Genomic DNA, 25,442 nt, shown 5'->3' with positions numbered 1-25,442 from the left:
CCTCGAGGAAGAGGGGAGGGGGGGGGGGGCTTCGCCCCGTCGCCATGTCGGTCGGACCCCCCGTCGTCCAGTCCAGACTCGCCTCTCGCCTTTCACCTCTCGCCCTCTCCTTCGGACAACGTGCAATACAGAGCGGAGGTCAACTCCTTTGACCTTTGAACTCCCGAGAGCGTTCATCATTGGCCGCGCTCAGAGACTTGGTTCCTTGGTGGTCTCCTCCCGGTTTAACCCCCCCTCCCCCCTCCCCCCTCCCGCCTCCCCCCGGCCCCCCAGTGCTCCCAGTAGCCTTGTTGTCGTGGTGTTGTGCTCCCACTCCCCTGGTACTCAGCTGTGGGTTCTTGGTTTTCGGAAGACTTGCAAGAACTAAGCGAACCCAAAGCCACGAAAGTTATGTCCCGGGTTCTGGAGTTGTTTCCATGCGCCAAGTAAGGCTTGAAGTTTTTCGTACCGTACCCCTCCCCCCCTTCAGGGTTTGGTTATGGTTATAACGTAGACATAAACAAACAAACAAAAACAAAAACACACAACTTCACACATTCTGGAACGTTTCAGATTATGGAAGGTTCTAGGGTTTAACCCTTCAGTCGAAAAGAGACAAAAAAAAAACAAAACACAACAACATTGGGGTTCTAATTCTGTTTGGAATGTCGGGAGGAGGGGAGGGGGGGTCCCGCAACTTGAATCGAGTCCAAGCCAAAATTCTCCCACCGTCCGCTTGGTCCCGTTCGCCCAGTACCAGCCAAGCAGCACAATATAGTTGGCTGGACTCGACTGTATAGAATACATAAAACTAAAAAAAATAAAAAATGAAAGGTTATTAATCCATTGATTTGGACGTGGGAATGATGAATACTATGATGTAAGAAACGATGGCAGATCCATTGATTTGGACGTGGGAATGATGAATACTATGATGTAAGAAACGATGGCAGATCCCGCTGCAAACTGACCCCCGTATCGGTTATGCAAGGTATTAGCTCACTTATCGTCCCTGTACATAAAATGGATGACTTATGTTTTTTATAGAAATATTATATAAATATATATATATATATAAATATAAATATATATATTGGAATTATATATGGAGAATAATATAATATCATCGCTGTATGAAACCCAATTCCCTGTATTCGGTAGTGACTGTTCTCTTTCTCTCTCTCTCTCTCACTCTCTTTTTCTCTCTCTCTCTCTCTCCGTGTCTTCTACTGTTAAGCTGTCAGTGTGTGTGTGCGCGCATGCGTGCGTGCGTGTGTGTGTGTGTGTGTGTGTGTGTGTGTGTGTGTGAATCTTTAAGTGGGAGGGGACTGACCGAGTTGGAGCGCGTTTCTGTGAAAGCGACAAACACTTCTTCACAGGTCCATGGGTCCAATTCTACTTCATCATCCTCCTCCTCCTCCTCCTCCTCCTCCTCTGCCTTTCTCTCTCTTTTTCTGTTTCCTTGACCTCCTTCTTCTTCTTCTGACACTGTAGCCGTTAACCTCTTCTTCTTCTCTTCTTCTCCTCCTCTCTCGCCTTCTGTATGTAGCCTAGAATAGAGAGGATACCTTTAATACGAAGTAGTGTGTGGGTGTATGTGGGTGTGGGTGTGGGTGTGTGTGCGTGCGTGCGTGTGTGTGTGTGTGTGCGCGTGTGTGTGTGTAAATGAGTTGTATGGGTGGATGAGTTAAACCAATAACCACTTGAGCCTGATTTATATTTCGTCGCACGGAGGTGTCACACAACGGCACACATGCAGCGAAGCGACGTGCTGTGAACTGATAGACTGGCTATTTATCGCTATTTTTGAAAAATCCCTACGATGCCCAAAAAGAGGGACACCAGGTTGGAACTTGGAAGTGGTGTCTTAATCTCATACTCGTGTGACGGAGTAGAAATCCGGCTTCAGTCTCGTCTACGTTCGAGACCTGCGTGCAGGGGCGTCACAAGGGGTAGGAAAGTGGGACTGAGTTACTAGTGCCCAAGGTGTTGGAGGGGCCTTAATTATTTTATACTTTAGCTATTGAAAGATAGCAGATATACAAGCTCACAGCGCTGCACCGAGTGCCGCGCTGCGAGCTTGTAGATCTGCTATTTTTGAAAAGTTGTGAAAATGTGTGCAAATCTTTGAATATATGTACTTTTTAAGCGAACATTTGTAACTCAAATTTTGCTTCTGGGGGGGTCCCTGGAACTAAATAATTTGAGATGGGGGTCCGTGGCCAAATACATACTATTTTGGGGGTCCTGCACATGAAAAGGTTTGAGCTCCACTGACATCGAAACATAGGTTTTTCAAAAAAGATTTTCATGATTTTTCAAAAATAGCAGATCTACAAGCTCGCAGCGCGGCACTCGGTGCCGCGCTGTGAGCTTGTATATCTGCTATTTTTCAATAGTTAAAGCACAGGGGCCCCACAGTGAACCCTTGTACCCAGAATTTGGTGCGACACCCCTGCCTGCGTGCGAGACTTAAGAGTTTCCACCATCCTCCCCTATAGTTTCATAATGTGGACATACTGTAAGGTTAGTGCTGAACAAACTGTAGCTCCTCCCTCCGCTGAATCCCTTCCTTACGTCCTCTCCAATCAGAACTGTAAACTGCTGCTCGGCCTCAGCCAATCACGTCCCTCACACAAAGACTGCTGGAACCTTGACGGAGAACGTGATCATATCATCGGGTTCTCTCTAATCATCATCGCCACGGTGGAGATGCTAGCCGGCTGGCGCTCGATCGTAAACCGCGTCGGTCGGCTCTTTTGTCCAATGAGAACACGACATATCGGTGAACCAGTGAAGTATTGGATGAGTTGTTTTTATTTCCATTTTTACGTTTGTTTTTTCAAAGTTGTCTAAAAGGTGTAACGTGCTATGTGGCAGCTATGAGTACTGTATGTGTATTTATTCCAGGTGTGAAACTGATGCTGACAAATCAAGATTTTATTATTTGGCAATTTAAAAAAAAGAGTACTGTATTTATGGAACTATATAGACATAAAGTAAAGATGTTTTTGTAAGATATCAGCTGGTGTTGTGTGTGTGTGTGTGTGTGTGTTTGTTCCTTTTTAATGTTGCAATTAAGTGCTCAAAATGTCGACAGCGAGAGAAGCACGTATTGAAAATCATCTTTTATTGCAAGAACTGGACAGGAAATATGACCTTTTGGAAACATCTACAAATACACAACAATCTTTAGTTATAAAAGTCAAAAAATAAGTTAGCAAAAAATAGAAAATAAAATAGCAAAACAAAAACTCCACTCTGTAGAAAAAGGGAACGTATTTACATCACTAGCATTCATAACCAGTTTAAATTAAGCAGGTCTTGGTCAAGAAAACTGCCATAATAAGGTACTTATTGGCCCCACAAATAAAACTCATGTTTTTAAGCATAATAATAATAATATTAATAATAATAATACACACACAAATACAGAACGCAAAATAGACCAAGGATTAAGGAAAGGTTGCGAATTGAGGAACATTTCTTTAAATTAAGGTAGAAGAAATAACAGAAGTCATATCGTCTCTGTCGGGTGGAAACCTCATCATTGTTCAAAACGTTTATTTTTCAGGATACAAATTCCAAAAACGGCAAAAGTAGCAGATTGTCAAGCTCAAAACGCAACACGTTGCACCGTGTTTCAGCTTGTGGATCTGCTACCTTTGATGCTTTTGTGTGACGCTGTAGTAATGATCGAGTAGGGGAGTTAATGTACTTTAAAAAAACACTTCGAAATGTGGAGGTTTCTGCCTGAAAGCAACGTTATGTTCTTCTTGCACTGGTATCAGTCAGTCTGTCTGCATGCAGGTCTAGCAGAGAAGCACACTGGTAACTAAAGGTCTATTTATTTGGTATCACATCATGCAGTGAAGTGTGTAGCTCTCTGGTTTGGACTCTGAAACTCTTGACACGGAAGTGTCGTGGACCGCAGCGAAAGGCCCGGTTCTCTGCATCATACGACGGAGCGTAGATTGAGCATAAGGCGGGGAATCAACATAATAAGGCCTCGAACATTGTGAACGGTATGAGAGGAATTCAGTATGGCTTAGCTAGCCGACCCGTGGTTATATACAGAGATCTTATAATTTAGATGAACAGCAAAGGGCTGTCGAATAATCGATTATTCGGTCGGTTTGGTCTTATAGTCGTCCAGACTCGCTGATTAAGTCGCTTTCAGTTTTTTTATGTAATGTTTTCCATCTGAAGGAATTATTCCTTGCTATTTCTCAACCTCGCCGACTTGAGAAAGCTGCCCTCTGCATGATTACATGCAGCACAAACACAATTTTATACATTTTGTTGATTAAATCAACCGATCGATTAGTCGACAGTGACAGTTCCTGTGATTATCAATTGACGAACAATGGCCCCAATAAACTCAAAGAATACATGGAATTGAGATCTCTTTTCTTGTTATCTCCATGCTGTGTGTTGTAAGTACTCAGTAAGTGTGTGTGTCTCTCTCTGTGTTGTCTATCCCCCTGAGCATTTTTCAGTCTATTAGACGTCTAATATACGTCTAAAGCTAGTCTAATCAACGTCTAGAAATGAACGTTTTTTAGACGTCCTAAGCTTAGATATAGACCGTCTATATTTTAGACGTCTAATAGACTTGTATATATAGACCGTCTACATATAATTGTTGAAATAACTTCTAATCAACGTCTAGTCTAAGCTTAGACATATAAAAAGACGTTCATTTCTAGACATTAATGTGACCGATTCTAGACAGACGTCTAATAGACGTCTGTGGCTCAGTGGAATGGGTCAGCTCTATGGAGGCGGTTGGAAGGGTTTTTATTTGGGAATGTCCACGGGCACCACGGGATACGCCACGCCGCTCCCGTCCGCCGCCGCCGTGATGCTCTCCACGATGGAGGTGAGTGAGCGCATGTTGTTCTGCTCTGGAGAGTCAGCGCTCAGGAGGTCTGCAGAGACAGAGACAGACAGACACGCATGTTACTCACGTGTGATAAAATCCTCATTCAGTTCAACTCCGAGACAAAGTGTACAAAATGTCCACTTGATCTTTGATTTGATTTGATTCCCCATTAGCTGTTGCCGTAGCAGCCAGCTATAGTCTTCCTGGCGTCCACATTTACAATGTTACAAATCGTCGTTGTCGGGTGGAAACCCTGTATGTCCAAAACCCCTCGTTTTGCCTTGTGAGGCGTTGTGTGCTTGTAGATCTGCTGTTTTCACTACCTTTATGCGATGCCCTTGTATGATGAAGCTTTGCGAAAAAACATGCAAATTTGAAACTTGGAGATACAAGGTTTCTGCCCGACAGTGACGAAATGCAATATGATTAAAAGTCAGTACTCAACACACAATACATAAAATAAGATAAATGAAATTACATTTTAGAAAAGAAACAGAAAAAAGAACAAGCTAAAAGAAACAAAAGAAAATTTTAGTGTTAAATAAACTTTAAGAGTCCTTTTAAAAGTGAATTTACTGTAAATACAGCAAAGGTTTGGAGGCAGGTTATTCCACAGTTATCTGTGGTAAGTGGTGGAAAACATGTTTTACTTGGGTATCAATACTTACTGTGTGTGTTACAAGTAAAATCAGTAATTCAAAACAAAGTACAAAATATCAAAGTACCAAAAGTAGAAAGTCCCGTTTTAGGTTTTTCAAGTTTGTAAAAATATTTTGAAAATAGTAGATCTACAAGTTATTGTAGACGCATTGTGAGCTTGTGGATTGGCTATTTTCAAATGGCTTTCAAAATATTGAAAATTGGAAATACTCCAGTAAAGTAAAAAAAAGAAAAAAAAAAGAAAAAGTAGGCTACTGTACTTGAGTAAATGTACTTAGTTACTTTGCACTGCTGTCAGTGGTTCTCAAAGTGGGGGTCCCCAAGCTCTTTGAGGGAGTTCCAGATGGGGTCCTCAGCAACATTAGTAACAGTTTAAAGGTGATACACCATGCATTTAAAAAGTATTTATGTCATATTGTTTATGTCCCAAAAACGTTTTTCAAAAGGTTTGAGGCTAAATTACCACTCCTGAATAGAGAGCCTCTCATTTTTGAATGGCTCTCAGAGCATTTTCAGCTGCAGTACCACCTTTGGCCTGAACTGCAAGGTCAAGTCACAAACGGCAGCAAATCTGGACAGCCTGTTTTGAGAACCCGTGGGATGCTTTTAACCTCCACCTTCCCAAAACCAGAGAAAGACACAACGGTCTGAAATGGGACTTTGTGAGGATAGATGGTGCTAGTGGGACCCCAAAAAAAGGTTTTAAAATAGGAAAAGTAAATTTTCATGGTGTATCACCTTTAAACACTATTTCTATAATGGTTAGTAACAATCCTCTATTCTGATTGGCTGGTTTCTATTTAGTAGACACAGGCCTATAGTAAAAGAGACCCCTTAGATCAGTTTATATCCATCACAGGGGCGTGCTGGATGGATGGATGGATGGAGGGAAGGGGAGCACTTGTTTTCCTTAACCGTATAGTTTCAATGTAGAGATTATTTATCTTTCGATATTATAATGTTTAGTCTCATGATAGGTTCTTGGTTTACCTATGTGAAGCATTGTGACATGGTAGATCTGCTATTTTCCAAAACACAATTTTTGTACATTTGAAACCTGTGAAATGGGACATTCTGCAAAATGGGTATACTTTTACCTTTGGCACATTTTGGTGCCAGTAGCTTACTTTTGTACTTTTAATCAAGTAAATTTTGAATTCCGGACTTTTCTGCAGCATCTGTGTCACTTTAGATTTTTACCACTTGAACCATTATTACACTTTTCAAAATTAGCAGATATCTTGCCAAAACTCTTCCTTTTGCATTTATCATTATTAAAAAAAATGATTTAAACTAGTGAAAACAGCCAATCTACAAGCACACAACGCCTCAGCACCACGAGGCGTTGCATGTGTGCTTGTAGACCTGCTGTTTTCACTACCTTTGAGCAACGGCCTTGTATGATGAAGCAGGGCTTTACTTTGCGAAAAGAAAAACGTACAAATTTGAAACTTGGAGATACGAGGTTTCTGCCCGACAGTGACGATATATATTTTAAAGCAAACATTTGTAACTCAAATCAAGTACAAAATGTGCGTACTTTCCACTGTGTGTGTGTGTGTGTGCGTGCGTGCGTGTGTGTGTGTAGTGCTCGTACCATCGTTGCTGTAGCCCTGGTTGCAGTGCTCAGGCGTGCTGCTCCACTCAGGGCTGCTGCAGCAGGTGCTGCCAGAACTGGGCTCGCTCGACGACGACACCTGTTTCCATGGAGACAACAACCAACACACGCAGGAGGTGCTGTCAGTCAATGTAATGTTATGACACGCCCCCCCTAACCCAACCCCACACACACCCACACACACATGCACGCACGCGCGCTCGTGCACACACACACACACACACACACACACACACACACACACACACACACACACACACACACACACACACACACACACACACACACACACACACACACACACCCTGCAACCCTGGCGTACAGTCTTTTGCACACACACACACACACACACACGCACGCACGCACGCACACACACACACACACACGCGCGCGCGCAAGCACGCACACACAGTAGCCTATTCAAAGCGTAAAACGACAAGACAAGAATGACTAAAATCCTTTCATGGCACAAGTTGGACAAACAATTATATTATGCAGGTAGACCAACAAAAGCTCTATCGTTTGATCTCTCTGTCTCTGTCTTAATGTAATTAAACAAACTGGTACTTCACCATCAATTATTAATATTACTGGTAAATCATTAGTTGAGCAGACTGTGCTCTATGCTTTCTATGCACTTCTTATATTATAACTTGTAGTATATGAATGAGTACTATAGATCATATACAGTAGCTAAACATAATAGATTTAAATGTGGTGACACACAAGACAATTGGTCGTCCTAGCGGATGACCAATAAATGTTATCATTCTATGGATAAATGTTAGGATGATAAAGGACACTGTCATTGTGTCGAGTCACACAAGTCAACCCTATTCTCGTCCCGTGTTCCAGTATCCATTCATGCACTTTTACTCGTACTTTTTATCTGGACCATTATTCTAATTTCTCATTTTATCCTATTCTGTCTCTCCCCACACTTTGACCTTCAAAGCGTCTTTAAAACGTGTCCCTCCACATTTACGTAATCACTCCATCTCTGTCTGCGTCACAATCAAATCCAGAGAACACTCTTTTAACATGCACAGCAAAATCCGTAATGATCCGGAGCATAACAAGTGAACTACATGGGTTAATTTATTTTGTAACTCTTGACAGTGTAAAAATGTACACTGTCAACTGTAGCCAAATGGACCCACAGGTTTATTTGGTCACATTTGTACACTGTCAGAGTTAAAGGAGTATTTCACCCAAGAAATGACTTATTTTGTATTAATTACACAAGCCATGACGCCTTGAATTATTAGTATTATTATTATTATTATTTATTTTTGCTGTTGTTGTTGTTGTTTTTTTTCACATTCCTAAACCAATAATTTGATGAATGTGTGGCTATACTATACTCAGTAGGAGACTCTCCTACGCTTCAGACTCTTTGAGTCTCCTCCGCCGGTCATCAATTTATTGGCTTAGGAATACAACGAAAAAAGAAGATTTTTTTTTAATCTCCTGGCTTCATGGTGAGTGTAATTGATAGAAAAGTATATTGTTAGTGGTGAACTAATACTCCTTTAAACAAAACACTCAGGATTGTACTGTGAAGTCCTGTGATTCAGCATTCTCCTCTTTCTGGTCCTGCGTGTGTGTAACAACAACTCTCCTCCTCTCCTCCCAACCCTCCGTGCCCCGTCCCGCTCCTTCCTCCCTAATCCTTTCCTCCTGTCAGTTCCTACTCACTCTGGGCTGGGCGGCGCCGGAACCGGCCCGGTAGCCGTGCATCCCCTGCTGCTGCCCGCCCGCCTCGGCCCCGCCGTCCTGCTGGTTGAGCGAGGACACCAGCGCCTGCAGCCTCTCGATGTACTGGATGGCGCTGCGCAGGATCTCCACCTTGGGCAGCCGCTGGTTGGGGTTCATCAGCGTGCTGCGCTTGAGCGCCTCGAACGCCTCGTTCACCTTCTTCAGCCGCCGCTTCTCCCGCATCGTGGCCGCCTTCCGCCGGTCCATGGTGACCGTCTTGCGCTTGCACAGCTTGCAGGCCCACGGCAGGCACTGGCCCGGGCAGTGGGGCGGGTCGCCCCCCACCGACTGGGGCGAGAGGCCGGACGGCGAGGCCTTGTCCTCCATCCCCAGCATCCCCCCGAGGCCGCCGCCTCCTCCTCCCCCCGCGCCGGACAGACCCCCGCACAGGCCCATCATGGAGCTCCGGTCCTGGTAGCCGCCCTGGTCGTAGCCCCCCGGCAGGCGGGAGCCGGGGAAGTAGCCGCCGTCCCCCCCCTCGTAGAAGCGCTGGTCGGGGAAGAAGTAAGGGTTGGTCTCGAAAAGCTCCATCGCTGGACGTTATCGTATGGGGAATGAAGGTTCCTACTTTACTCCTCCAGATCTCCTCCTTTAGATGGGATCGTTTAGGTTCCTGTGCCTGTGGAAGAGTTGCGTGGTGGAGTGTACGTGTGCGTGTGTGTGTGTGCGCCTCTCCCAGCACTATGGGTTTTGTGATGAGAGGAAGATGTGTGGAGAACAACTGGTGCCGGAGCAGCAACTGTAGGCTGGCATTTAAACCCCTCTGCCTGCTGCCCCTTGCAAAGGAGGATCACAGGGTTAAATTTAGCACGAGCCCCCCAGAAACCCGACACGCCGTTTAGCTGTTGCTGCACATCTAGCCCTCCTCACATCTCTCTGTCGGACCCCGTAGCTCTCTGCCCGGACCCCCCTACCCTCTGGGGGCTTTACGTACGCTGAGTGTAGAAGTGTGCGACGTGTATCAGTGGTGACAAGTAACGGAGTAGGCTATACTGTACATTTACTCATGTTTTTAGGTGCTTTAACTTGAGCTATTTCCATTCTTCAATGCTTTAAACCCCCATGTGGTTGAAGGCATCCCTCAGGGCTCTACACTAGGGTATTTTGAAAATAGCTCACAGCTTGTGAGCTTGTCGATCTGCTATTTTCCTGCGAATGCTTTCCCCACATTACGGATGGGTTAATACTAACTGCTGCACTACTTTACATCATATAGGCAAATGTTGTACTTCTATTTGAAAACTTAAGTTTACTAGTGTATATTTTTATTATAAATACAAAGCATACATTATTATTATATATAATCCCATCGGACTATTATATTTAAGACTTCGGGCCATTCAAAAACTGGCAGATGTCCAAGCTAACATGAGCTTGTAGATCTGCTGCGTTTGTACTTTTATCAAGAAAACATTTTTAATACAGGACATTTTACTCGTAACCGGTATTTCTAGATTGCGGTATTGCTACTTTTACTTAAGTAAAGAATATGAACTTCTTAGACCACTGGTGTGCGTGTAAGTGCATGAATATGTGTCTCTGTAGGCCTAAGAATGTACGTGTACATGGCCTTGTGTGTGTGCGTGCGTGTTTGTGTGTACGTGTGCACGAACGATTGCGTGTACGTGTCGTGCGTGTGTGTATGTGTGTCAAGAGGCTGGAATATGATCGGGTTGCAGTGGAAATGGGACAGATTACCTCAGATCAAAGACGCGTGTCTTAATGAGCTAATCCCAGACTCACGCGTCCCCTCTCCATGACACCATCCATGAAGTCCCCTGCCATGGGGGGGAGGGGGGGGTCTAGAGACAGCTGTCACTTCCACTTGGAGCCAATGAGATGCAATGACAAGAAGTTGTTTGTCTCCTATGGTTACTTTAGCAGGAAGGATAGGAGTTAAAAAAGCAGGACAGAAATCGTTGACAAAGATGTAATAGGTCATAGATGGACGGGTACTTTCCATGGACAGTTTCGGACAGAATCAATGTCAAGTTTAGGATAACCAAGAGCAGTGGTTCTCAAAGAAGGCTCCGGGGACCTCCAGGGGTCCTTTGGGGTGGGGGGTTCAGGGGATTCAGGGGATCCCCAGCGATATTGTTGATAGTTAGGAAACAAATTGACCCTTACAGGTCTGTTATGGGGGGTCGATGGCGTTAGTAGGCCAAGATTGTGGGTCCTTGAAAATAAATGTAAATTGTGAATAGGGATAGGACGGTACGCGATATTATAGTTTATCGTGATAAAAAACACTCACGATGATCGTATCGTGAAGATTTAATTTATCGTGATATCGTCCTCCATCATGCATTGGGATCAATTCTCCTTTTATTTGCCGAGCTGCGTATCTGGTACCACTTAAACCCTCTATAATTGGTAAAAGGTACTTATAATATACATACTTGATACAGTCTTTTTTTCACTCTCTCTATCTCTAGCTATTTTTTGGCAAATGTTCCGCCCCAGGATAATGGATTTTGTGGTAATATCGTAAATCGCGATTTCTTTTGTCACAATAATCGTGATATGAAATTGACGTATCGTCCCATCCGTAATTGTGAACCTCTGACAGGTGGTGCGTCAACAGCAATGCGTCCCCAGTTCCAGACAGGGGCCTGTGTGGCTTGTTTCATATCTCTCTGCTATGCCTAGTATATCTACGTGCAAAAACTGCCAAAAAAGAGAAGAAAATATTATCAATTGATCAGTTGATCATGTGGCAAAATGTCTTACAGTTTTGATGGGGGGCCTTAACCCTTTTTCCTTGGTGCCCCACTTACATGGGACAAAATCCGAGACCCATCCATGCGCGCACAAACAAACGAAAACAGGCTACCTACGAGGTCAAAGCTTAAAACGAGAACACAAAAAAGGTTCTGGGGACTTGTTTCTGTTGTGGTCCTGGTCCTATGTATTCAAGCATAAAAATGTTACACAATAATACCTGTCATCAACAAATACAAACACATATGTACAAAGTAGGAAAAAACACCTACTTTCGATAGATAGATGTTATTTCAGGTCAGTTTGAAAGAAACCAACGTTAAGGATGTCCATAATTACAACACCAGAGGCAGCACCACAGATCATGTTCCACCCAAAGTCAACTCAAATAAAGGGTCAAACTCGTTCTTCTGCTATACAACCAAAATGTGGAACGCCCTACCGAAGGCCTTAAAGGAGTGTGGATCACTAGCATCTTTTAAAATCGCCCTGAAAAACACTTAGGCTACAGGTGGCAGCCATTCGCAACTGGCAATAACAAACCTAGCCCAGCCTCCCCTGACCCTTCTTTGTATTTACCTACTGTTTTTACTATATCTACTGCATAGTAGCCTACTGTGTTCTATCTGTCTGTCATTCAGTGTTATAAGAGATACTTCAATGGTTTCCTATGGAAATAAGCTTAGTCTTTTCTAGGATCTCCTTTTAGTTGAGCTTGTACCAGTGAACTGTACTGTCATGAAACTGTACTTTTTCTATGCAAACTTCTAATAAAGTCTTCAATCAATCAAACCAGTGATTCAAACAATGGTGTTGCTAGGTGTTGACTGAACTGAGCAAGTGTATGAATGTCAGTCGGTGTGTGGGGGTACGGAAAATAAATTGGATTCAAAATATAGACCTAATAAAAGAAGATTAGGTTGAGGGAATAATATGTCCGAGGGGAAAACTCAGGGGATTTTTATTTTGCTGAGGGAAATAATGACGAGCCACGTACTGGACACAGGTTCAGGCCTGTAAATCCTACGCAACACGACACAGGCCATTTCAGGAGCGGGGTAAGTACAGTGACTCAGTGAGAAGTTGACATTGATGGGTGTTTGTGTCAGAGAGACAGAGGGATAATACCTAACACCGAGCTAACATCCGGGTGGAACGGCCTTGATTGTCCTGACCCTGTTACGACTAGCATTAGTGTTAGCTTAGCCACCGGGTGCTAATCCCTTCCAGGAGATGTATCGCCTCATAGCTCACACTATCTCTAATCTAATTCGGACATGCTTCTGCTAGCAAGCTAGCGAGTCTAAACAACCAAATGGACATTTCTTAAATCGCAGACGTGGCCCACATGACAAGCATATGGAGTGTAGAGCCCCGACCATGCCAGATTTTTGGGGCCAGTGCCAATCCCAATTTCGGAGAGTCCAAGCTCACAACGCAAGCTTGTAGATCTATTTTGGAACATTGTTTAAAATGTTTTCCTTAAAACACTGCATTAAAACTTGATTTCTCGCATGCTCCTCTTCTAGCGCCACCATGAGGTTGTGTATACATGCAACCTGACGGTCGCTTATCTCCCGATTATGGAGTCTTACTGGTGTATTTGATTGAATACTTTATTAGTCAGAAATGTAAAGAGCACAGTGGTACAGTCAGACATTAAGACTAAAAGGATAGCACAGGGACTTGTTTCCATTATGGTCCTATATTCAATTCATCAACATAGCATAACACATTTGCACAATAATACATGAAATCAACAAATACAAACACTATAGATACGGACTTCATAGTTAACTGCGACCTACGGCTACAATTATAATAACGATATCTAAAATGACACGGATGCTTTCCCGTTTTGAAAGGTGTAACAACTTTCCAAGTCTAAATGGGTAAATGGTGGTTGAGAGAGAGCGGACTGCATGTGTTGTAGACATAATGGTCGGTTAAGTGATTATATTATTAGGAGTTCTGTTTGTTCCGTTCTGGGCAGGAGGCCGACGTGGCTGCCTGGGTGCAGTGGACAGCGTGCCAGGGTTCTAGTTGGCGAGCGGCATGGTGGTGGAGTTTCAGGTTAAGGGGGCACATGGTGGAACGTGGCGCCCCGGGGCCATCAGTGCAGGCCGGGCGGTAAAGGCTGTCAGGTTAGTCTGTGATGGATCGTCACTGATGGTGGAGCCACAGTACAAAGACGTCTGTGTCGGGGACTGGAGGGGGGAGGGGGGGGGGAGGGGGCTCCGCAGTGTGTCGGAGTCACTCATAACCTCCTGTCATCTTAACCCCATTGTCAGCAATAGACGGAGGACGTGCGCGCGTGTCAGCGTTGCCAGGTTTTGCGAGAGAGATAAGCAACGAGGTCTTCAAAAACAAGCCCAAAAGAAGTGAATAGGCCACATGACAAGCACTTAAAACCTATTTAAAATAGCTGATCTACAAGCTCACAATGCGCCATGATGCCACACGTCGTGAGCCCGTAGATCTGCTGTTTTCTAAAAGATCTTGAAAAAAGTTCTACAACAAAAAAACATATTTTTTTAGATGGCGGGGTCTTGGCATGCAAATGTTTGAGAACCCCGAGTTTAAACAACATTTAGGAAGGAAGCCCAAATAAGAAACTACACTTTAGAAAGCCCAACAACTACCAATATTTAAAAGTGACTTTAGAAAAAAGCTCCAAAGTCTCTTATATAATGAGCAGACATGGCAACACTGGTGTAGAACGTGCAACTGCAACATATGTGTATGTATGTGCATGTGTGTGTGTGTGTATGCGTGCGTGCGTGTGTGTGCATGTGTGTGTAGGGGGAAGGGCACCAGTAGTGTCAGAGGTGTCAGCCACACTCCAAGGACAAGTTCCCTCTCTCAGCATTTTCAAGTGAACACTTGAGCTGCCTCACAGCGGGGGGGCACAGTGTTTACTTACTGTGTGTAAATACTAACCCTGAGCGTCTTCACTTTAGGAACTCTGGAGTAGCAGGGATTAAAACAAACCCAAGTTAAGAAGTATTTAGGCCTAGAATTATTGTATGCTTTAACCAGTGAAAAATAGCAGATATACAAGCTCGTGAAAATGTGTGGAAATCTTTGAATATATGTATTTTCAAAGCGAACGTTTGTAACTCAAATTTTGCACAGTGTGGGGTACTCCCTGGAACTACATATTTTGAGATGGGGGTCCGTGGCCAAATAAATATCATTTTGGGGGTCCTTCACATGAAAAGGTTTGACACAGTAGTCTCTCAAGAACAGACTAACTGAGCTCCAGTTAAGTGAAAAGGACCTTTTCTTTGACGATGGCTGGCCTGATTGCTGACATAGAAACATAGGTTTTTCAAAAAGTCTTAGAAGGATTCAAAAGACACGGGTCAAAATTCTAATTTTCACTGCCGCGCTGTGAGCTTGTATATCTGCTATTTCTCAATAGTTAAAGCATAAAATAATAATACACAAAACACAATAATGTGTACCCGTTCTAAATGGGTTTTAAAACAAACCCAAGTTAAGAAGTATTAACAAGATAGTAAAAACACACGAGGCCAACCGGCTGCTCACAGGAGATAAACATGTCTTAAAAGTGTATCAAAGGTGCTTCTATAGGATCAGCGAGTGAAGTTAAAACTAGTTTAATTCTATCAAAATTGTCGACACAATTGACCGGTTATGGTCTTCATCAGAGCGAGAAATGATGAAGACCTTAAACGAGTACCTACACCCAATTCAGTTCAATTACACACCTCATGATGAAGCCTTGAATTCATTGAGAATCTTTCGTTTTTGTCGAATTCCAAAGCCAATGATTTGATGACTGAGTCTCCGATTGAACGATGACCCGGTCATGAAATGATTGGCTCAGGAATGGCTCAAAAACTAAAGATATCTATGTGAATTCAAGGCTTCATGGCGTGTGTAATTGATAGGCAATAAGTAATCTTTTGGGTGAACTACTCCTTTAGTGTGTGATGCATTGTGAGCTTGTAGACTGACTATCTTTTTTTGTAAATGTTCGCCTATAATGACTTGCCCAAAAATTGGGACGCCAGGTTGAAAGTGATGAAAATCAATTAATATGTAATGACATGTACATTCGCATTCAGATTTACATTTAACTTCTTCTCTCGTCTAATTGAAGCTGTCTATTTTCATATGAAAAAAAAGAAAGAAATATTAGACTGCAAACAATCTATTCTTAACGTCTATATGTACAGTATGTACAGTATGTGTGTGTGTGTGTGTGTGTGTGAGTGTGTGTGCGCGCGCGCGCGTGCGTGCGTGCAAGCGTGCGTGCGTGTGTGTGTGGACCAGGGAGTTGCCTTGTCACAAGCAACAGTGTTCCTCTTCTCCTCGGTGACAAGCAGCAGCACATTGTGAGACAGCTGAGTTTGGAGGAGGAGGAGGAGGAGGAGGAGGAGGAGGAGAGCCATTTCAGCCCTCCTTGCTTTGGGTTGGTCACAACATCACCGGCCTTGACTGTTTAGATCATGGGTCTTCAATGTTCCGTGGGCCGAATTTGGTAGAATACATATCAATTTGAGGGTCCATGGCATGTCACATTTGAGGCAGGAGGTGCAGGGCCCAGACGCAGAGCAGAGGCAGAGACAGGGTAGATCGAGTACCAGAGGTTTGATAACCACAAATTAACTGATAGTTGGGGCGAATCCGATACTTCTGTGACCACGAGAGCAAAGGTCCGTTTCTCAGTGGTTTTGTCAACTATGAAGGTTAAATAACAAATTGAGCTCCCATGTCCCTCGCAAAAATGCGGGCAAAATGTTTGACAGCTAGGGTAATTTTCAGTCTTATACACTATGCTATAAAGGAAAGAATGACTCCCAAAAGATCTGCTTTAAGTGGGATGTGAGCTAGGGTCAAACTAGGGGTTTTTAATTATTCTGAATCCATTGCAAGCATTTGTTTTGCACGAAAAACATTCCTTGGGCTAAAAACGGCCAAAAAAAACTATGGTTTAGTGATGAGTCATCACTTTTCACAGTCTTTTGGAGTCCGTTTTTAGCCCAAGGAATGTTTTTCATGCAAAACAAATGCTTGCAATGGATTCAGATTAATTAAAAAAAACTAGTTGGACCCCTCACATCCAACTTAAAGCAGATTTTTTGGGAGTAATTCTTTCCTTTATAGTATGGTGTATAGTAAGTGAATGAGACTGAAAATTACCCTAGCTGTCAAACATTTTGCCCACATTTTTGCGAGGGACATGGGAGCTCAATTTGTTATTTAACCTTCATAGTTGACAAAACCACTGAGAAACGGACCTTTGCTCTCGTGATCACGGAAGTATCGGATTCGCCCCAACTATGAGGACCAGGAAGGAACTAGGAGCAAGGCATGAACACTGTGTGACTTAATACTGCGACCGAGAATCACTACGCGCTAGGAGAATTGAACACATGTAACTGGGATACGCAGTAACAGGCATACAGAAGACTCAAATTGTGACAAATCCATGGAGTAAATTAAAAAGACAGTTTCCAATTCGAGTCAATTCTTAAAAGCTATGCTCTGGAGTAGGGCCAGTCAATTTATGGATTCATTGTGGTCGGTTTGGTCTTAATCAACCAAACCACCGACTTTGTGAAAACATTTGTAATTTTGTTATGACATAATGTAGAGCAGGCTTCCCCAATAGGCGGCCCGTGGGCCGCTACTGTCTAGCCCCCACCAACCCCAGTAATAATGGTGGTATTAGAGCAGCAACAACACTAGTATATCGTCGTTGTCGGGTGGAAATCTCGTATATCCAAATTTGTACGTTCTTTTGCAAATCATACAAGGCCGTCGCACAAAAGTAGTGAAAACAGCAGATCTACAAGCAAACAACGCCTCGCGGTGCGAGGCGTTGTGTGCTTGTAGATCGTCTGTTTTCACTAGTTTAAATCATTTTTAAAATGATAAATGCAAAAGGAATGGTTTTGGAGTGGACATACAAGATTTTCACCCGACAACGACGATATCTGAACTGTCGCAGTCGCTGGAGTAGCGGGAACGCCGCCGTCGCCCCCTGCAATGTCGTGGCCCTCGGCTTGGTACCCTAGACATAATCGGCCCTTGGGGAAAACTAATTGGGGAACCCTGATGTAGAGAGAAAACAGAAATATACACTAGTATTGAGGCCTGAGGGACTCCACTCAACAACGTGTGGCGTTTAAGTGGTTAACACTGAGTCCTCTCCGTCTCAGTCTCTCCTCTGACATGACGGCACTAAAGTCTCCGAAAGCCTTGAAATTGTCTGTTTCCATGGTGGATGTTGCCATGACAACCTCTCATCCATAAGCGAGCTGCTTGACACCAGGTCTGTGGGCTCACATGGTTGTGATGCTGTGCTGTCCTGCTGGGCAGTGTCCAACAGTGCACCACACAGCACTGTGACTGCATAACACTTTAGAGCAGGGGTCTTCAATGTTTTCAGGCCAAGGAAGGACCCCTTAGTTGAGAGAGAGAGAGATGAAGCAGGGACCCCCACAACCTTATCATAGTTTCCGTATCGTTTCATTGTTTGACAACACGATCATCAGTGTATTTTGGATTCATGTCAATTTGTGTTTTCATACTATAGCAGTGAATGGGAGAGGCATGTCAGAGTTCATTAGACCACTACTGTGGCCCAGCGTTTGACTGTTTCCGATGAGTAATGAACCTTACATAAGCTGCAGTGTCGCCTCGTTTGACTGATGAGCAAAGGTGATGTGACACTGTACTCCGACCAGGCTGACCCTCATTAGAATACCCCCATTCATTCACTATATACTCCTGTCAGGTTCATCATCATTAGAATACCCCCATTCATTGCCGCTTCAGAATGAAGTGTCCCCACCTGTGTTTTCACAGGGCTCTGGAGGCCCCGGCAAAAGCCTGGTAAGTCGGGGCGAAACAGTAGTTCTGTAGGCCCAGCCACGCCGCTCGTCACTGGGGCTTTTATCGTGGCATAATCCCCTACAACAAACAGAATGGCCGGCATGCGCATACGCAGCTGTCGCCGTCTTAGTGCAAGTGGTGTCATGTTAAATCGCAGGAATGGACTGAGCCCCCTCCAGTCGTACCACTGCCTGCCCTTCCCTTCATCGGCATCCCACTCACTGGATGGCACTAACACACACACACATAGCCCACTTCCTACTAACATACTTTACGCCACATGGCAGCCCTTTAACTTATTCACTGTCAAAAATAAACAATTCATATTCCATTGCTGCCAACAATGCTGGTAATTTATGTAGGGGTAACATTTGTGCTTATTTGAGTAAAACGATTTACGGTTTGATACTTGAAATGCCTTTTGTTGACTTGACGCTGAAGTCCCTATTATGGGGGGGGGGGGGGGGGGGGGGCAACATTCTGTGAAAATAGCAGATCTACAAGCTCGCAACTTGTCCCAACATGTTATAATTATGTGAGCTTCCATTAATCCAGTTACAAACTATACTGGACTTGCTCTAATTAACGCAGTGGTTGATTCCAGGGACTCTGTGGGTTCCTTTAGGGGGTCTAAATTGTCTGTAAAAAGTCTGTAACTCCGACAGTGTACAAATGGAAATTTAGTTCCATTTGTACACTGTCAGAGTTAAGGGGAGACCTTGAAATGTGAAAGTTTGAGAAACACTGCTCTAACGTTTGCCTTCCAGTCAGAGAAATGACTCTACACAGAGGACTGCAGAAAGCAAGGGCTCGGCCCTCATAAAAGCTCTCCAGCTCAATTTGGGGGGCAATTTACACCTAGCATATTAGCATAGTGTAAACCACATTCAGCATAGCTGCTCCCGAGAGATACACGGCTGAATGCCTTGGGAGCCAGGTGATGCTTGATAGAGGAGGACGCCTCGGTGTGTGTGTCTGGGTGTTAAGTTTACACCCCTGTCGAGTGATGCAGTGGAGGCGTGAGCGGAGGGTTGGTGTGGAAACTATGCGTGGGTGGCTGTGATCCCAGTCAGTCCGGAGGACTCGCTTTTCCACATGTGCTTCCATATCGGTCTCCTCTGGCCTGGCCCAAGGGGCTCCGGAGGACCTGGAGGAAAGTCAAAGCTCCATACTGAAACTGTCCCGTGCCGCTCAACGCTCCCAACTAAACCATGATTCCCCCGGCCGCTATCGGGTGCAAAACTCCTATCTCCATTTTTTTATTTCTAATTTATTAAACCTATTGAGGGGCGCCCGCTGACTTACTGGTCCGGGCGCATACCACATGGGCTTTGTGTAGCCTGGCGGCGTCACTCCCCATCTCTCTCCCCATTTCCTGTCTGTCTACTATCCCATCAAATAAAGGCATAAAAAGTCCCAAAAACAAATCTTAAAAAAACAAATAATTATAATAAAAAAATAAACCTATTGAACAACCTTTACGTCTGTGTGTGTTTTACAAATATTGAATCATTGAAAAGCACTTCTGACAAAACCTCCTAAGACTTCCGCCGTGTGAACGTTGTCTTTTTTCGACCAAGTGCGGTGTTCTAGGCTAGAACGTCCCGGTCAAGAAGTACATTCTTGAGACAAATCCGTTGCAGTGAGGGAATCTTGTGCACTTTACAAACTTCTGTAATTGTTTTGTTGAAATTGTCCTCAAAATCCTCTAAAGAGTGAGTTAAGAGCTACGAACTATTTTGGTTTGTTTCGCTGGGGGATGTAAACAGACCGCATGCGTCTAACAGATTACCAAGCGTGTTTAGGAAGGGAGCGCTCGTTTTATGGTTAGATGTCACAGTTATTGTCCACGACCACGACATTCAGTTATTGTCCACGACATTGCAAGCGGCGCGAAGGCCAGCTGTTCTACTTCTCCCGACCCATCGGTTGCGCTCGTAATAAACAATATCCAAACAAAAACATGGATTCTGACCAAAGGACACCTATTAAGAGGGAGTTAAGAGCTACAATCTTTATGTAAACGGACTGCAACGCATGACGTAACTTCCGTTAACCGCAGCACTTCCGCCACTTCCGGTGTCTGTAGGTTCATGCCGTTTTCATCGGCTATTCTGACCAGGGTGTGCCCAGCGTGGATTCTTGGATCCTCGAACTGTCGATCAAATCACCAAACTCCAACTCAGGTTCTGTTTCTCGTCTGACTTCGTTGTTCTAATCAATGATGGACAAAACAATTATCTCCACATTAATGGTCAAAAACCTCCCAACTCCACTTGAGCTGTATTTGGGTAAAGTGATTACAATATAAGGACACATGTATCTGACAATGTATTAAGTCAGCATTCTGTACCAACTTTGATGAGGCAGTGTTGTGTTGTTGTTGTTTTTTTCATTTCCTGAAAAGTTTATATTTTGGACATAGTTGGTTTCTGGTTTCATAGCCTAGGCTACTTTGTCGTACGTTGGTGTGTCGCTCGACGTAAATAACAGGTTTCCATTTGCTCTCCTCTCGCGTAACACCTTTATTTTCTTTGATTTGTCCATTTTCTGTTAATCAACCATTTCTTTCTTTCTATCTATCAATATGCTGACCCGCCCCCCCCAAGCCCAGGCCCCCCCACCCCACCTTTCCCCACATCTTTGTTTATCTCCGGCTCCAAGTGACCTTCTCCCATGTCAGCACCATGGACAAATTTAGCTGCCTGGTTTCTGGAGCGACCAAATAGCCGGACACAACAGAAGGAATGTGCGTGTGTGTGTGTGTGTGTGTGTGTGTGTGTGTGTGTGTGTGTGTGTGTGTACGTGTGTGTGTGCGTGCGTGTGTAGGTGAGAGAGCAGAGGTTTCTAGCGACAACAGATATCGTTACAGACGATCCAGAGACACTGGGAGGGTAAACAGCTTCTGCAAGGCATGCAGACGTTCAGGGAGAGTGACACACATACCGCGCATGCTGCAGGCCACCAGTCTCCCTCCTTCCTTATATCACTGATACAGCTTTGATATCATGCAATGCCTTCAACGCTCCCCTCTCGTGTGACACAATTAACGATAGAGACCATACAATAACTCGAGCTGAAGCAAAAAGGCACATCGAGCAGAGCGGGCAAAAAAAAAACTCTGCAAAGGAATCTGATCCATGTTTCCACTCTATCTTAATTGGGCCAGGGCGAGGGGCACCGGCCCCGAGAATAGATGAATCATAAAGATATTCATGGGTAGGAATGTCTCTCCGCAAAGCATCGGAGCAATGCTCTCTCTGCAGCACGGAGCTCATATTCTAACTATTTTCCCTCTAGGAAGTGTCGCGCGCACCATTGGGAGGGGATGAACACCAGAATGTGTTAAATGTTATTCTGGGATTATTGGGATGGCGCTGTGCTGTAGTCATGGCAACAACATGCAAGACCCCCCCATACCTACCACTCCCTTGGACCGCGCCATTCTGGAGCTGCCCAGCCCGTGGTGGGTATACACGGCGTCACCAGGCTGATATGCCATTCCTCTACTGCATTATGTGCCACCGGCCTCCAACCCTGCTCTGACGCATCACATGCCACGGACCAAACCAGTAGTCCATTCTTGAATTAGTTACAGGGGAGGCAGGGGCCATTTTGGTATGGGCTATTACATATGCAGAATTCTACAGTACAAACATTGTTGCTGTAGCTGAGCGGGTAGAGTAGAGAGGCCGTCTGGGAATTGGAAGGTTGCTGGTTTGACCCCCCCAAGCTGGCCCACATCAGTCTGAGTGTCCCTGAGCAAGACCAGTGGTTCTCAACCTTTTCAGGCCGCGACCCCCAAAATAATCATATTTTAACTGGAGAGCCCCACCCTACGAGCACTAGAAAGAAGTTACATTTTGAATAACACGGTTCTATTGTGAAAATAGCAGATCTACATGCTCACAGAGGCGTTGTGAGCATCTATGACAGATCGTCTATTTTCACCTCTATTTCTGCCGCTAATATTTGACAGTTTGGCCAATGTTTAATTTATCATTTTAGACGTTAAAAAGTCCTTAAATTGTCACTTTAGAAATGTGCAGATACCCTCTGTACACTTAAACTGTATGTTGGTTTGTTTACTGTTGAGTGAGAAAACAGTGTTGCACATTAAGTTAATCATCTGGGGACCCTCCGAAATAATCAGGTCGAGAACCACTGAGCAAGACATTTAAAACCCCTACTACTCCCTGGGCACTGACTGTAGGCTATTAATCGCATCCTCTGCTCCAAATAGTCAGGACAGGTTCAATGTAGAGAGGATGTAGTGTCTCAGACATACATATGCAATCACTCATGCACGCACACACATACTCACACCCATTGCTGCGTTTCTCCAACAGACACACACACACACACGGCCTTAGGCACATTCCAGATACACACAGGAGGACACAGACCAGCTCACCGATACAGCACGTTTGACCATTGACACACATACTGTACACACACAGAGATATCGGTGTTATGCAATTTGGACACACACACAGGTAGCGGACTGCGGGCTGCCTAGGACTGCTCTAGATAGCGGTCAGTGGCAGTAACTAATTGAACTATGGACCCACACGTGTACATCCACACTGACCATAGGTATAGATGTTCCGTAAGGCACTCTCATGCAGTCTCAGGCCCACACACATGTAAGGGAATGTGTACAGAACATGTAATTGCCTTATCTCAAGTACGTGCATGTAGATAGACACTAGTACTGATGTTAGGACTCTGAGTGCTATAAAACCCTGTAAACCACAGAGACGATGCCCCTGCCTCGACTCCACTCCGATGGCAGGATCGCCACAGTTGACTGCTGAAACTTTGTTTAATAAACCCTTTTCCTTATTATTCAAAGTCAGTCTCATCTGTTCAACTGCCTGCGTCATACCTGAAAGACTCCTTAATCCAATTCACTACAAGGACAACAGCAAAGGGGAAACAATTACCATTATATATTAAATTGAAATGTAAACAGCACGACATACGCAGTAAGACATTATGGCTAAAAGCAGTGTTTCTCAAACCTCCACATTTCAAGGTCTCTGACATTTGTACACCGTCAGAGTTACAGACTTGTATGGGTCAATTTAGACCCCCTACACTTTGAGAACCACTGGCTATAGACCCATTTCTTGTTTACAAACATTGAGACTAAATGCACAGGTGACTGTATCATGTAATCAATTCCCACCAATCCCCAAACCTGTTGTTTTGGGGAGCGCTGGTTTCATTGGCAGATTTTGGTACCGACCTGCGCGTGCATCTAGTTCTTACTAGTAAGACACCTGAGGGTGGAATGCGACCTCAGTGTGACATGCGACCTCGCCCTAAAGGGCGAGGTCGCGCCAATTCTTGACTATCTGGCCAACCACAGCGTTTCTCTGACGATTCTAGTTGTTGTCATTCTGGGGGGAGTTTGTTCATGTTTTTGTGAGGGTATCAACCCTGAGACACAGGGAGAACATGCAAACTCTACACAGAAAGGCCCTATCGCCAACCCCACCTAGGGTGTGAGCGATAGGGCCTAAACATGGAGATGTGGAGAACACTATATATGGAGATAGTCCAGTCCATCATGTCATATGGGACTACCGTCATAGACAGTAGCCATTGTTAGGCCGGAGTCAATGGCTGTCTGTCTGACTGTCTGTACAGGATGTGATGTCACATGACATACTTTTTATGCCCATATATGAGTCATTCTGTACCACATCTCCATCTTTAGGCCAAACAGGTTTGCTCCATTTCTCCATGTATAGGTCCAAATGCCCAATGTCGAGCTTGACAAGGAGGATACCGCACATTGTACCTCATCCACCCTTTCTTCTCTCTCCTTTTGGTATCTTTATCCTCCTCCTCCTTTTTTTCTTTTTTATTCTTCTCTTTTTTTCACAGCCGCCCCCATATTTACTTTAGAAAATATATATTAAATTCTAAGAACGTTTCGAGTACCAGTTTGATACAAGAGCGAATAAGCGCTACACTTCTGGAATCCTGTGCGTCGACTTAAAGTCGGATCCAGGCCTAATAACTTTATCTAGCCGCCCGTTGCCACCTCCTTGTTACATTTTCTTTTCTGAGACACATTGTACCTTTTTTTAGTCTTTCGTGTAGCCGCCCCGTACAGGAAGTGATGTCACAACTTGCTGACATCACACTGACATCACTCCCTGTACAGAAGGAAGGTTACAGAAGGAAGGAAGGAAGGAAGGTCACTCAAGCGACAAGGTTTTTCAGGGTAAATGCGACCTTCGGTCGCAATCAATGTAACGTGGACCAGAAATGCATCTATAAGGCGCACCACACACATATGCGTGAAACATCTTCTCCGTATCGTCTGAGAATGGCCACTGGGGGCGCCGTACTAATGCATTGTCAATGGAAGGTTGTTTGGTGTTTTGTCGTTGCCGTGTCTCTTGGCCAAAAGACAGGCTGTGGTTGAGCTAGAGACACGGCAACGACAAAAAACCAAACAACCTTCCATTGACAATGCATTAGTACGGCGCCCCCAGTGGCCATTCTCAGATGATACGGAGAAGATGTTTCACGCATATGTGTGAGTCCAGCACCAGCAGGACAAAACCAAAAGGTCCTGGGGACTTGTTGCCATTGTGGTCCTATGTATTCAATTTGTCAACATAGTGTAGAATACAAAATAACACAATAATACATGTCATCAACAAAAACACTATCAGCTATATTTTCGTCCATGCCTTACCCCTTATCCCTAAACGTCTTTGCCCATTTTTACGATTTTGAAAAACATTAAAAAATTCTTAAAATAGCCGATCTACATCGACACGTTGTGAGCTTGGACGAAAATATGTACAACAATTACATTTACCTCCCCTTGAGGTCTCCTGATTTTTTTCGGGCCATTTCCAGTGTTACACATCATATTTAGGCCGAAAATGTGTGGATGCTTTAACTATTAAAAAATAGCAGATATAC

The 25,442-nt window shown here is 44.3% G+C and overlaps 1 protein-coding gene across 1 annotated transcript; it reads right to left on the bottom strand.

The window, feature by feature from the left end:
• Nucleotides 1-4,779: 4,779 nt before the first annotated feature.
• Nucleotides 4,780-9,431, bottom strand: myog (myogenin; the record flags this gene model as incomplete). Its single annotated transcript, XM_080728834.1, has 3 exons — nt 4,780-4,910; nt 7,122-7,221; nt 8,841-9,431. The coding sequence occupies 3 exons, from the start codon at nt 9,429-9,431 to the stop codon at nt 4,780-4,782; spliced, it is 822 nt and encodes a 273-aa protein (XP_080584960.1).
• Between the last annotated feature and the right edge of the window lie 16,011 nt (nt 9,432-25,442).

Source organism: Nannobrachium achirus (genome assembly GCF_963921795.1).
Source record: "Nannobrachium achirus genome assembly, chromosome: 6".
In the NCBI taxonomy this organism is placed as follows: domain Eukaryota; kingdom Metazoa; phylum Chordata; class Actinopteri; order Myctophiformes; family Myctophidae; genus Nannobrachium; species Nannobrachium achirus.
This window is presented reverse-complemented; position numbering and strand designations above follow the sequence as displayed.